This window comes from Kogia breviceps, chromosome 6, assembly GCF_026419965.1.
Source record: "Kogia breviceps isolate mKogBre1 chromosome 6, mKogBre1 haplotype 1, whole genome shotgun sequence".
NCBI classification, from domain to species: domain Eukaryota; kingdom Metazoa; phylum Chordata; class Mammalia; order Artiodactyla; family Physeteridae; genus Kogia; species Kogia breviceps.
The window spans coordinates 57,014,291-57,028,594 of NC_081315.1; the positions used below are offsets into that span (position 1 = coordinate 57,014,291).

At 41.0% G+C, this 14,304-nt stretch overlaps 1 protein-coding gene across 6 annotated transcripts in view; it reads right to left on the bottom strand.

The window, feature by feature from the left end:
- Positions 1 to 14,304, bottom strand: part of G3BP2 (G3BP stress granule assembly factor 2) — a 78,900-nt gene that overhangs the window by 28,669 nt on the left and 35,927 nt on the right. The window contains exon 1 of one of the 6 annotated variants that reach the window (XM_067035848.1): positions 1,609 to 2,008. The exons of 2 other annotated variants lie outside the window; for them this stretch is intronic. Coding sequence is in view for 2 of the 4 variants with exons in the window: in XM_059066867.2 (XP_058922850.2) it covers positions 1,416 to 1,517 (102 nt within the window). In the remaining 2 variants the exon portion in view is untranslated. Of the gene's footprint in view, positions 1 to 1,415; positions 2,009 to 14,304 lie in introns of those variants that run through there. 3 more of the 6 variants (XM_059066870.2, XM_059066867.2, XM_059066868.2) reach the window with 3 other exon arrangements.

The following is a 14,304-nucleotide window of genomic DNA, read 5'->3' on the forward strand; positions in this document are numbered from 1 at the left end:
ACAATCCATTTGAGGTCCTTATCCTCGCTACAATTCGTGGACAACCTTTCAGAATTAAACAGCCTCTAGTGATTAAATCATAACACAAGGATACACATGAATAAACCTAAATATTTAAGAAAATGGGAAGATAATATCATCAAAGAAACAACGCATAATTCAGTACTAAGAATTTGAAACTAATCATACCGTCTATTTTTTGAGACCAGGAATTCTGGACATCAAAAGGACCACTGGATACTAATAGGGTCAACTGTTTAGAAACTGTTCACATGCCTAAGGCTATATTAACTGCCAAATATGGAGTTGGACAAGGAATTCCCATCTTCTTCCCCTGTAGCATACGGGGCTCCCCTAACTGCAGTTAATTCACAGATCCAAGTACATGCAATGCTAACATTTGGAAGACTAGCACGAGGTGTTAAGACCAGTATTTTAACCCAAGTTATTATCACAACAATCATACGGGGGAAAAAAGGGAACAACTTTGCTATTATTCCAGCTTCGGTGCACGTGGGTTCTGTGGGGTTTTGTTTGTGCTTGATTTTTAAGAGAGCAAAGGTACTGCCCCTCCAAAAAAAAAAAAATCTGTTAAGAAAGTAGGCACACATTGGAGGGAAAAAATTGATCTATGCGGAAAATTGTAGATGCATATCTATACTCGCCCCAAAGCGGCACAGGGCCATCTTAAGAAATCTGCCTTTAGAGAGGCAGGTAAAATTCGATCAGATTCAACTAACAATATTAACACAATCTACGGACGCTACGTTCCTCCCCTTGACTATCCTTCCCACCCTCCCCAAGAAGACATGGGGGAAGAGGAAGAAACCCACTCCCCAAAGCACTCAAACATCTCTTCTACTCCTGGGTTAGCAAGAGATCGCCTACATAAAAAGAGCACGGAGAAGGTGTACGTTATATACAGCCCGGGTTTCCCAGCTCCTTCGGGATAAACCCGCGGGGGGGGTCAGGGACCGCAGAACACCAGGTACTAGGTAAGCAAAGCGAAGGCTGCCTTCAGACCCGGATTCTGTTTCCGTGCACCGAAATGGTGCCCGGAGGCCGCTACTTTCGCATCTGCGTCGCTTCTGCCTCCGCCGACACAGCCTCTTTTCCCCTCCCCCACGGGCGGGGCGGCGGCGGCCTCCCCACTGCCAGGGAACCGGGAATAAGAGCCGCAAGGGTCTGGGACGAGGCTGGTGGGCTCCGCACCCGAAACATCCTCTCGGGAAAGCCCATTCCCCAACGTCCCGTCCGAAGCCTCCATCGGCGCGCCTTTGGGAGCAACTGCGTCCCCTTTCCTAGCTCGCCACCTCATCCCCAACCAACCCCGGCCCCACCTGTGCCCCCGGAGCCCTCCGTCCGCACAACGCGCACCAGTCACCTCCCTCCCCACGCGGCCTCCCATCCCTCACCTGAGGAAAAGGCTCGGCTTCTCTCTCGCACACACAGCAGCGTAGGCAGCCGGCAAGAACAATGTCTCTCTCTGCAGCTACACCTCCGACACCGGAGCGCATGTACTGGACGGTTGCCTCCAACCGCGACGCGCGACGGGAATGTCCCCTTCCGACCACCACACCGACCGCCCTTCCCGGCCCCCATACACACCTCCAACCAACAGCGGCGGCGGGTACGTCGCGCGGAGGTCAGCGGGAAAGTCGCCGAGGACCGGCTGCAACGGATTCTTCTCGCTCACCGCCCTCTCCCTCCTCCGACAAACCTCAAACCTCGGAAACCGGAGAGCCACGAGCTTGTTCCCCTCACAACCACCTCTTCCCAGGCACCAGGCACTGCGGCGAACGACAAGGAACACGGACGTCCCGCCCCCTTTGCCACCGCCCCCTCTTATTGTTTTACCCCTGCCGAAAGGGCTGGGGGACCCCCCAGCACGGCTTCAGCCAATCACGCATTTCCTCCGCGAGCTGGACCCAACCTTCTCGCGTCCCTCTGCGGAGCACGCGCAGAACGCCGCCGCGCTCACGTACTCGCGCCCGGAAAGCCGGGAACCGGAACCGGCGTGAAGCCGGGGCGAGAGTCCGCTGATTTGACGTCACAAGGAGGCTGCCTTTCTCCTGCCCCAAGGATCCGGCCTCTTCGCCCTTCGAGAACGCACCCGAACAGGAGCCGGGTCGCTGCAGCGCTGTGCCTTCTGCGCTGTCTTTTGGGGACTGATTTTTCTGGTCCTTTTATGTTAATTAAGAGGAAGGGTATTTTAGGGATTTTTTTTTTCTCTCTGAACTAGGTGTCTGCAGGTTGCTGCTCTAGAGGAGAGTAAAAATGCAGCCAGTGGTTTCAGCTGCTTGCACGCTAAACTCAGCCTAGGAAATGGAGGTTTTTAAGCTCCACTGAGAAGTTCAAAATCGTTCAACGCTATATTATGGGGCCTACTGGGTGCTAAGTACTGGGATGTAGAAAAAATAGGACGTGGCCTCCACAGAGAGAAAAAACAGTTCAATTTCTTTGTATGCTGTTTAGCGTTAGGCGTTGCTAAATACATACTAAGCATTTTACATGCTAAAGCAGCTAAAAGCTGAAATCCCAGGAGATATCATGATTACAGACCTGTCCTACATCTAGGCCCAGATTGGCTGAAGGGGCATAGCTGGGAAAACACTAGACACTGACTCTCATGACCTTGATTCATGGAAAAAGCCACATCTTACAGTCAAGGAAGCCACTTTGCACCTTAGTTCTGCCATTGTTTCTCAGTGACTATCAAGACAGCTGAGGAATTTTGGAAGGAAGGGCTGAGGAAATGGTGAAAGGAATAAAAGGCAATTAGGAAAGGAAATGCCCATAGAAGAAACAAAACTAAGGCATATACATTTCACCAGTTTTCTTAACAATTCTTTTAGAGTAACTTTAAAGTATTTTTCTCGTGTGAAAACTGAGGTTTACGGGGCATTTGAACCTCCAAAATCTACACTACTTTTAACTTATGCTGCTTAATCACATTTTGTTATATGTAAAATATATGGGCAGACTATCACTCTTATGAATGAACTTGACATGTTTTTCCTTAAAGTATCATAATACATTACATGAAAACTGCCCTTCAAATCTAATGCTTATGTGCCAGCCACTCTTCTGTTTTGTTTAATCCTCACAATAACCCTATAAAGTAGTTAGGATTTTTATGCTAATTTTACACAGGAGGAAACTAAGGCTTAGAGAGGTCGAGTTAACTTGCCCAAGGTCACACAACTACTACTCTGGTGGAGCTGGGATTCAAACACAAGCAGTCTGCGCCTTTACACTCTATGCTATGGAATATTCTCCTTGTATTAATTGTCACAACTTACTTATCTCTTCTGTTGATTGCCATTTCTGCTGTTTCCAGTGTGAAGCTCTTATGCACAATGCTGTTATTCCTCACCAAGTACAAAAATTTCTCTAGAGCAGTGATTCTCAGAAACTAACATGCATTAGAATCACCTGGAAAGCTTGTTAAAACACAATGCTGGGCCCCCTCCCAGGGTTTCTGATTCAGCAAGTCTCTGTTGAGGCCTGAGAATCCGCATTTCTAACAAGTTCCCAGATGCTGCTGCTGCTCTAGGACTGACACTTTGAAAACCACTGATCTACACCATGGCTTGGCAAACGTATACTGTTAGGGACAGACAGTAAATATTTTAGGACTTGAGAGCCATAAATGGTCTTTGTTACATATCCAACCCACGCACCCCATTTTTAAATCCTTCAAAAATGTATTAATAAAAGAAATATTCTTAGTTCTGGGGCTATATAAAAACAGGCCTCAGACAACCCCTGTCCGAGGGTACATATCAATAGGTGGAGTTACTGGGAAAAACGACTTCATTATTATCTTCAATTTTATTAAAATACCCAAAACTGTTTTCCTAAGTAGTTATTTTTACTTCCTAAATGTCTCAAGTCCGTGCCCTCTAAATACTTCTCCATACTTATAGCTTCTGCCCAGGTTCAGGACCCTTTTATCTTTCCAGAATGACTGCAATAACCTCCTAAGGAATCTTCCTGCCCTACAAATATAACCTCCATTAAATACCCCCTCCCGTGACAGACAATAAGGCAGGGAGAGAAGTAGGAATGTATTCATTCAGTGGCTCAAGCCAAAAACTTTTAAGTCACCCTTGACTCTGTCTCACACCACACAGCAAATCACCAGTAAATTTCTGTTCCCTCTACCTTCAACATTTATTCTAGATTAAACACTTAGCACTATTACTGCTATTATTATTATTCCCACAGCAACCAGATCCTTTATAGCTATAAATCAGATGACATTCTCGAAACCCTCCAAAGGCAACACAATAAAATCCCAAGTCCTTACCGTGCAAGGCATCCCATCCCTAATTTAGTTCTTACCATTACTTCTTTTCTTACTCCTTCTTCTCTTATACACCTCAGCCCTTTCCTTTGACATTTCACATCCCCACCCCAATGTATATCCTAGATGTGAACCTTTATCAAAAGTTTGTGAAAAATCAAAATAAACTGCATCTACTGATTTCCCCAAGTACGCATACTGAAATATCTCACTCAGGCATTCTAAAGGTGAGTCAGGCATGATTTTCCCTTACACAAACTACCCTTCATAGAATTTCAGTTAACTTTATACTGCTTAAATAGTCTACTAGCTTGTCTAAGCTGTATTCTGTGGTTATTTTGTAATCTCCCTATATTATATATTTCCTAGGTTCTTTTCTAGGTTGTTTTTTATAAATAGTGTAACTCAAATGATAACCTACAGGTTGTCTGGCAGAGTGTCCACTCAATGATAGCTTCCAGGATTCATTCATTCATTCCTCGATTCATTTATTCAGTGGCCACCACTGAGTGCCAAAGTATCAAGCAGAGCGCTAGGCTCAGGATGAGACAAAAATAATCAAAACATAGTGTCTTCAAGGAACTGGGAGAAAGGGAGAGAAAGAAAGCAAGAGGAGAAAAGAGAAAAACAAGAAGATAGGGAGAGAGACATGGGAAAAGAGGGAGCGGGAGGGTCGGAGAACGACAGGCGGGAGGCAATGACAAAACTGAAGAGAAGTTTGTACTTCTCCTTCATAACCTTAATTGAATGTTTGAATTTATAATTTAATATCTGATATTTCCCCTCTCGTACACATACACACACACACACACACCCTGAAAGTTCCACAAAGGGATACTATTTGTCTCTCCGATCCAGCCCCTGATCCTGGCTCACTGAAAATGCTCCCTAAACTGCTTCATAAATTGGCTGACGGACCACTGTGAGGGAGGGCACCACAGTCTCCCTCGTGGGCTTCTAGTATTTTTGATATTTTTACCCTGACTTCTAGAACAGTATATGATTTGTTTAGTTTTATTCTTTCTTGATGAATAATAATAGTTTTTAGACTGCAGATTTTCCCTTGCCTATAGTTTAGGCCCCATCCCATAGGTTTTATTCACTACTATTGTATCCTAAATAGTTTGGAAGTATAGTATTTCTCCTTTGATTCAGTTATGGTTTAGAGGGAGTTGAGATTGTCTACATAGTTTGGATTTTTAAATTTAAACTTTGTATTTTTACTTGTTTTAGTGCTTGTAGTCTGAGCGTGGCATGTACATTTCTGTGCTTTGTGGAATTTGTTGTGATTTTCCTTTGTGGCCTAATATAGGTACAATTTTTGTAAGTTGTCTATAAAACTCTAGTCTATTGAAATCTTCTTTTACTGTCATTTAGTTTCTTTTTTATCCTTCCAATCGTTTATACAGTGCTTTTTTTACCTTTTTATTTTGAAATAATTTCATAGATCCTAAAAGGTTGCAAAAATAATAAATGAATTCCCATTGCCTACATTCCTCAAATGTTAATATTTACTACATTTGCTTTATCATTCTCATTCATTCTCTCTCTCTCTCTGGCTTTTCTCCTGTAGGCTGTCAATTCCCCAAGGACACATTTCAACTATTTTTGCCTCATCCTGTGCCTAGTACTGTGTTTGATACACTGGCACTCAGTGGCGGCTACTGAATGAACAAATCCAGGCGTTTCAAAAAAACCAGTAAGTGGTTATTATGGATACCCTGTCAGACAACTGGTAGATTGTCATGTGACCTCCATCCATAAAAAAGCATCTAGAAGAGGCTCTAGTTGCAATTGTCTTTGGACATGATATCCCTTTACCCCTAAACACTTCAGTGTGTATTTCTTAAAAGACAGGACATTTACTTCTATATCCACAATACAGTTATCAAAATCAGGAATTAACATTTTTACAGTACTATAATCTACAGACACTCAAATTTCATCAACTGTCCAACTAATATCAAAAGGAAAAAATTGTTTTCTGGTCCAGGATACAATTCAGGATTACAAATGAATCTAGTTATCATGCCACCTTAGTATTCTGTAGTCCAAAGTTTTTTCTCAGTCTTTCTTCTTTCATGACCTTGATATTTTTAAAGAGTACAGGACAATTATTTTAAAGAATGCCCCTGAATTTGGTAACCTCTGTTGTTTCCTGATATTTAGATCTAGATTATGCATTTTTGGCAAAAATACCAGAGAAGTACTGTTCTGTCCTCAGTGCATCATATGGAGGCACGTGATGTCCATGTGTCCTATTACTGGTGATGTTCCCTTCACGGTTAATGCGGTGTCTGACAGGATTCTCCACTATACAGTTCTGTTTTTCCCTTTGTAATTACTAAGTATCTTGTGTAGTCTGGTACTTTGAAACTGTGTACATAACCCATTTATCATGATAGTTTCACCCAGTTTTAGCAGCCATTGACGATTCTTGGCCGAATCAGTTTTTGTTATGGTGGCTACCTAATTGTGATTTTTCTAATTCCATCATTCTTTCCACATTTATCAGCTGCAATTCTACTATAAGAAAGACCTTTTCTCCTTTCTCATTAAAAAAAAATCTTTTATTTATATCAGTGTGAACTCATGGATTTCTATCTGATCACCATTAATATCAACATTTATTTTCATGCTCACATTGTCCCCATTTGGCCCATGGCCCACCAAGTTAGCTCTCATGCATTATATAATTTAATTGTGCATTATTTATTACAAAAAATTGAACTAAGATATCTTTTCAAACAGTGAAAAAGAACAAAAAGTGACAAGGGCCTAAGAGAAGACAGTGGCAAGTAGAAAAGAAATTTATAAGTATATAGGTGGCAAAAGTGTGATGATTAACTAGGTATGGGGAGTAAGGGAGAAGTCTAGGATAGGATGCTTTGCTGGTTTTGTCTGGCTGACAAAAGAGCCACTGGTAATATTCACTAAGAAGGGGACTACAGAACTTTGGTAGTTTTCTATCCATATGCTTGTATAAAATATTATACTAGTTACTTCATCCAATACTTTCTGATCTAATGCCACTTTAGAAAGATCTCTGACCACTGAATCTAAAGGAGCCTCAGTCACTCTCCATCTCTTACTAGGCTCTACGTCTGTTAATAGCACCTAGCACTACCTGACATTATATTTATCCTTTGATGGGTTTGTTTGTTTGTTTGTTTATTTATTTATTTATTTATTGTTGCGGCATGCAGACTTCTTAGTTGCGGCCTGCAGACTCTGAGTTGCAGCATGCATGTAGGATCTAGTTCCCTGACCAGGGATTGAATCTGGGCCCCCTGCATTGGGAGCTTGGAGTCTTAGCCACTGGACCACCAGGGAAATCCCATGAAGGGTTTTTTAAAATTTTTGGCCTCTCCAATAAACCAAGTTCCATAAGAGCTCAGATTTTTTCTGTTTTGTTCAATGCTATATCTCTGCCACAAAGAAGACAATCAAAATCAATTAGTAAATAAATAAATGTTTGTGTGTGTGTGTTTGTGTGTGTAGGGGGGCAGAGAGAGAGAGATATGATCATAACTAAACATTGCTTTGCAGGATACTACTTTTTTTCTCTTAAAAAAGAGAACATCATTTTATGTTAGTACGTAGTAGTTCTACTTAATTTTTTTTCCAATGGTTACATAGGTGGGGAATGACATCCTAAACTTAGAGGCAATATACTAAATTATAAAGAAAGTTATGAGAATGTAATCAAAATAAATACAAGCTATGTAATTGCACATTTCTGCCACAAATTTGAATCAAAGGACTAGCAAAACTTGATAAGAAATCAGTATGAAAACCTAATCAATAAACATGCAAAGTATGTTCCATTTATAGAAAAAAAGACATAACATTAAACATATATGAAGAGCTGTTAAATGGAAACAATGGCAAACCATAAACAAACTGGCAAATATTTTAAAATGAAAACATCCAACATGCAAAAAAAAAAAAAGCTCCTTTGTAGACTTCTGTTGCAAGTAAACATTAATTCATCCTTTTAAAAAAGCAATTTGGCAAGATATATCAAAAGCTTTAAAATGTTTGTGCTTTTTGAGTCAATAATTCTACTTCTGGGTATTTATCCCTCTTAAGATATGCCCAAGAAATTCACTGTGATGTTATTTATTTATTATCATTTAAAAACTGGAGGAATCTTAAATATCCAATAATAGTGAATGGTTAAATAAACTATGACACATATCCTTGACACATATACATCAAAATTTATAGATTTAAATATTTAAGAATATATTTTTATGTTACATATTTATATTTCAATCTTAACATGTTTATGAATCAATCTTAAGTTTAAAATACGGTTGATAGTTTTTTTTACAAAAAAAAAAAAAAAGGAAAAGAATCAGATCCAATCACCATTAGCAGGTGAATTTTTTTTTTTTTTTTTTTTGTTTGCGCTACTCGGGCCTCTCACTGTTGTGGCTTCTCCCGTTGCGGAGCACAGGCTCCGGACGCGCAGGCTCAGCGGCCATGGCTCACGGGCCCAGCCGCTCCGCGGCATGTGGGATCTTCCCGAACCAGGGCACGAACCCGTATCCCCTGCATCGGCAGGCGGACTCTCAACCACTGCACCACCAGGGAAGCCCAGCAGGTGAATTTTTAAAAAGAAAATCATTAGAAATATGTTAACTGATTCCTGATTATTATTATAGATTTCAGCATAAAATAATTTTCTGACATTCTACTTTAAAAGGCTTTTCCTCTATACTCTCTCATTTGACCATTTTCAACCTTACTGGATCTTAAAGAATCAACCAATACCACTACCACCATTTTGCTGATCATGTAGGTGTTTAAGGGATGACTTTACATGCATGTTTAAGGGCTATGCACGCTATATAAGTAAGGTAGGACTCAAAACTATGAAGACTGGCATTGGAAGGGAGTCAAATCCAAATCCTTCAAGGATATTCATTTTTCTTAGTGTCTTTACTCATCACAATTTTATTTATTTATTTTTTTTTGGTACGCGGGCCTCTCACTGTTGTGGCCTCTCCCATTGCGGAGCGCAGGCTCCGGACGCGCAGGCTCAGCGGCCATGGCTCACGGGCCCAGCCGCTCCGCGGCACGTGGGATCTTCCCGGACCGGGGCACGAACCCGTGTCCCCTGCATCGGCAGGCGGATTCTCAACCACTGCGCCACCGGGGAAGCCCAACTCATCACAATTTTAACCTTTCAAGACTTACATAACATTTAACCTTTTGAGACATGCATTACAAATGTCCTGTACCTGCTACCAATTCAGTTACTAAGGATTATGCTGCCAGCAGTGAAGTCTGGGCTCTGGAGCCAGGCTGCCTGGATTTGCATTCCAGCTTCATCTCATCACTTATTAAATGTATTACCTGGGTATATTTCCTAGGTATATTACTTTGGGCAGGATGCTTAACTTTTCTGTGCTTCAGTGTTTCTCATCTGTAAAATGGGGACAATAATATCTACCTTATTAGGGTACTGTAAAGATTAGATTAGTTAATAGAAGTAAAACATTTATACCATGCCTGGCACATGGTAAATGCTCAATAAACAACAGCACTTCATGTTTGGTGCTTGAAAAGGTATATGCACCATTTGCTTTCAACTGATTCCTTTTTCACTGACTGCTTGCTGCTTTGCTTGGAAGTAACAACTTACAGTTGTATATAGCAGTTTTTAGTTTTCAGAACACTTTCAAACACATTATCTCATTTCACTTTCACAGGCAATTCACAAACTAGGTAAGCTGCACAAGGCTAAAAGTGGCCAATTTAGAAAGAGACCCCAGAGTCCCCCATGGCTTATGCCACTATACCATATCCCACCACTAAATGATGAACCTCCTTAGCCTTAGAGCAAATATTCCTAATTGAAAACCTGTTACTGAGAATTTCAGGGCTGTCTAGGTATAGCTGGCTCTTTACAAAGCTTTTTGATGCAACGAGAAACCTACTCCCAGGAGTAGGATGAACCCATTCCTTTCAGAGCAGGCAGGGAGAAAGACTATAACGGCCTGAAGAAAGAATCAAATGTTCATTTCTCCTGAAGTCTTTCCATCCATTATCTTTGTGAGACTGGGACAGGTAGGGTCTAAAGAGATATTCTTCCTCTTCATTTGGGCGTTTTATGTGAAAATGTCACACATCCAGAAAGGTACATAAAACACTTGCACAGCCTGCCTATTTGTTGTTAAATATAAAATGTAAATAAATGAATGACTGCTATGGGTGGTGGATTTTAGCAATGTAGCTGGTTTTGATCTTATCTATTAAAATCTTCAAGTAGGGGAGATTCTAAAAACTCCCAAGCTTGAGAGAATAAAGATTGCAAACTCTGAGATGACTTCTTCAGAACTGAGACAAAAATCTCATCATAAATCAACACCCAAAGAATTAGGTTTGGGATTACAAAAGTAACCCACCCTGAATAATGGTTTGTAAGTTCTAATGGTTTCTACCCACTGCTCAGAAAGTTATGATGACAGCTAAAATCACCTCAGGCTAAGTGATCTAAGAGATAACAGTAAGTCTGGCAATGTAACAAGCAAAGATAATACAAATAAAAGAGAAGTCATCTGCCCTGAGTTGCCAGGAGTCCAGAAAATGATGGCTTTGGAAAGAAGCTTCATCAACATTTATCTTGCACTGTTCAGGGTAGACTATATTTGGCAGACATCTAGCCATCCCAGGGCTACAGCTTGTGTTTAATCCTTCAGGCCTTACAGTCTGGATATGAGATGCCTTGAGGTTATCCAATTCTCACTAAGCACTCTGACCCACAGGAGGGGCCCTGGTCAGGATATTCTATTTATTGACAAGGCATATCTCCCTCTGTGAAATGGCATTCTGGGGTCGTTAATCAGTCTCCAATGGATTAAGTTAGTGTCAACTCCTATCCCTGAACCAGATTTCCTCATGGAGGGGAGAGGGGACGAGAGAGGTTGTACCATGAGAAACCACAGCTGAGGACGAAATCCTCTGCTTAAATATAGGATGAAACACATGGGATCAAATCCCATTTTCTTCACTGACTAGTGTTGTGACACTGGTAAGGTTAGTTCATTTCTTTGACCTTTAGTTTCCTCATGGATAAACAGCCAACTTTAGGGGACTTCCTTGGTGGTCCAGTGGTTAAGACTCCATGCTTCCATTGCAGCGGGCACAGGTGCAATCCCTGGTCGGGAAACGAAGATCCTGTATGCCGCATGGCACAGCCAAAAACAAACAAACAAACAAAAAAACCTAGCCAACTTTAGGGTTGTTGGGAGGATTATTTATACTGTTTAGCATAGTGCCTGGCATGGTCTGATTCCTGTTGTAGAACTGAGGCAGACGTTCAACAACAGGGGACCCAACACAGCACTTCATAAAGTCACAAACAGACACTAGCCCAAGACCACCCTCCATCCTTCCACTCTCCATTTCTCCTCCTGGGTCAAATACTTGGTTTGACAGTGCAAAGAAACCAGGGCAAAAGACTTTGTCTTTAGACAAATTCAGGAGGAGGAAATGGATACCATACCTTGGAAAGCAATTTGTTCCACTAGTCAGTCTCTTTTAGCAACCAGGCTATGGAACTATTCACGGCAGTAAAAAACCAACTGTATGCAAAATGGAATACATTCATCAGCAGACAAAAAACTTAAAAGTGGTAGAGCAGTTGTGAAACTTCTTCTGATTGGAAAAAGGTGATCATAAAAAATTAGGTAGCTGATACACGGTGAAAGCATTCTGGCTTTCTTCTATCTTAAACAACTGAGAGCAAAACACAGCCAATTCCTCATGCAAAGTGTCTGCATCAGCCCTTAATTCCACCCACACGTTTCCAGGTGTGACTGCTTCCTTGTAGGTTCTTGACTAGCTAAACTCAGGCTTCTGGATCCATGGCAGGAGAACACCTCTCCAAGCTTTACCTCCTTAGGAAGCACAAAATAGGTTTATTACTAAGGTAAGAATCTTCCTCAGTATCAAGATTTGCCCTACCCTTCTGGTCAGATCATCAGCCTGTCTTTTTTTTTTTTTTTTTTAATATACCTCTACCCTCCTCCTTCCGGATTGTGGCTCTGACCTATGCCTTGTTGACTCACACTCTCTGGGTGAGCCCTGGCTGTGGAAATATTATACATTTCCTGGCTCGTGGCAGCTGGCTCAAAACTGACAGGAGCTCGCAGTGACATTCTCATATTTAGCTGAGCTTCAGAGATCCCAGGCCTGATCCCTAACTCAAGAGCCATGACCCCAAATTCCCACATTCATGGTGGTGACCTGAAAAGGGAAAGACAACTTAAAAATTATTTACCACTATCAAACATGTAGAGAAGAGCTAACACCCATCCTTCTCAAACTCTTCCAAAATATAGCAGAGAGAGGAACACTCCCAAACTCATTCTACGAGGCAACCATCACCCTGATACCAAAACCAGACAAAGATGTCACAACGAAAGAAAACTACAGGCCAATATCACTGATGAACATAGATGCAAAAATCCTCAACAAAATACTAGCAAATAGAATCCAACAGCACATTAAAAGGATCATACGCCATGATCAAGTGGGGTTTATCCCAGGAATGCAAGGATTCTTCAATATACGCAAATCAATCAATGTGATACACCGTATTAACAAACTGAAGGATAAACCATACGATCATCTCAATAGATGCGGGAAAAGCTTTTGACAAAATTCAACAATGATTTATGATAAAAATCCTCCAGAAAGTAGGCAAAGAGGGAACTTACCTCAACATAGTAAAGGACATATATGACAAACCCACAGCCAACATCATCCTCAATGGTGAAAAACTGAAACCATTTCCACCAAGATCAAGAAAAAGACAAGGTGGCCCACTCTCACCACCCTTATTCAACATAGTTCTGGAAGTTTTAGCCACGGCAATCAGAGAAGAAATAGAAATAAAAGGAATCCAAATCAGAAAAGAAGAAATAAAGCTGTCACTTTTTGCAGATAACATGATACTATACATAGAGAATCTTAAAGACGCTACCAGAGAACTACTAGAGCTAATCAATGAATTTGGTAAAGTAGCAGGATACAAAATTAATGTGCAGAAATCTCTTGTATTCCTATACAACAATGATGAAAATTCTGAAAGAGAAATTAAGGAAATACTCCCATTTACCACTGCAACAAAAAGAATAAAATACCTAAGAGTAAACCTACCTAAGGAGACAAAAGACCTGTATGCAGAAAACTATAAGACACCGATGAAAGAAATTAAAGATGATACAAACAGATGGAGAGATATACCATGTTCTTGGATAGGAAGAATCAACATTGTGAAAATGACTATACTACCCAAAGCAATCTACAGATTTCGTGCAATCCCTATCAAACTACCAATGGCATTTTTCACAGAACTAGAACCAAAAATTTCACAATTTGTATGGAAATGAAAAGACCCTGAATAGCCAAAGCAAACTTGAGAAAGAAAAACAGAGCTGGAGGAATCAGGCTCCCTGACTTCAGACTATACTACAAAGCTACAGTCATCAAGACAGTATGGTACTGGCACAAAAGCAGAAATATAGATCCATGGAACAGGATAGAAAGCCCAGAGACAAACCCATGCACATATGGTCACCTTATTTTTGATAAAGGAGGCAAGAATATACAGTGGAGAAAAGACAGCCTCTTCAATAAGTGGTGCTGGGAAAACTGGACAGGTACATGTAAAAGTATGAAATTAGAACACTCCCTAACACCATACACAAAAATAAACTCAGAATGGGTTAAAGACCTAAATGTAAGGCCAGACACTATCAAACTCCTAGAGGAAAACATAGGCAGAACACTCTATGACATAAATCACAGCAAGATCCTTTTTGACCCACCTCCTAGAGAAATGGAAATAAAAACAAAAATAAACAAATGGGACCTAATGAAACTTCAAAGCTTTTGCACAGCAAAGGAAACCATAAACAAGACGAAGAGACAACCCTCAGAATGGGAGAAAATATTTGCAAATAAAGCAACTGACAAAG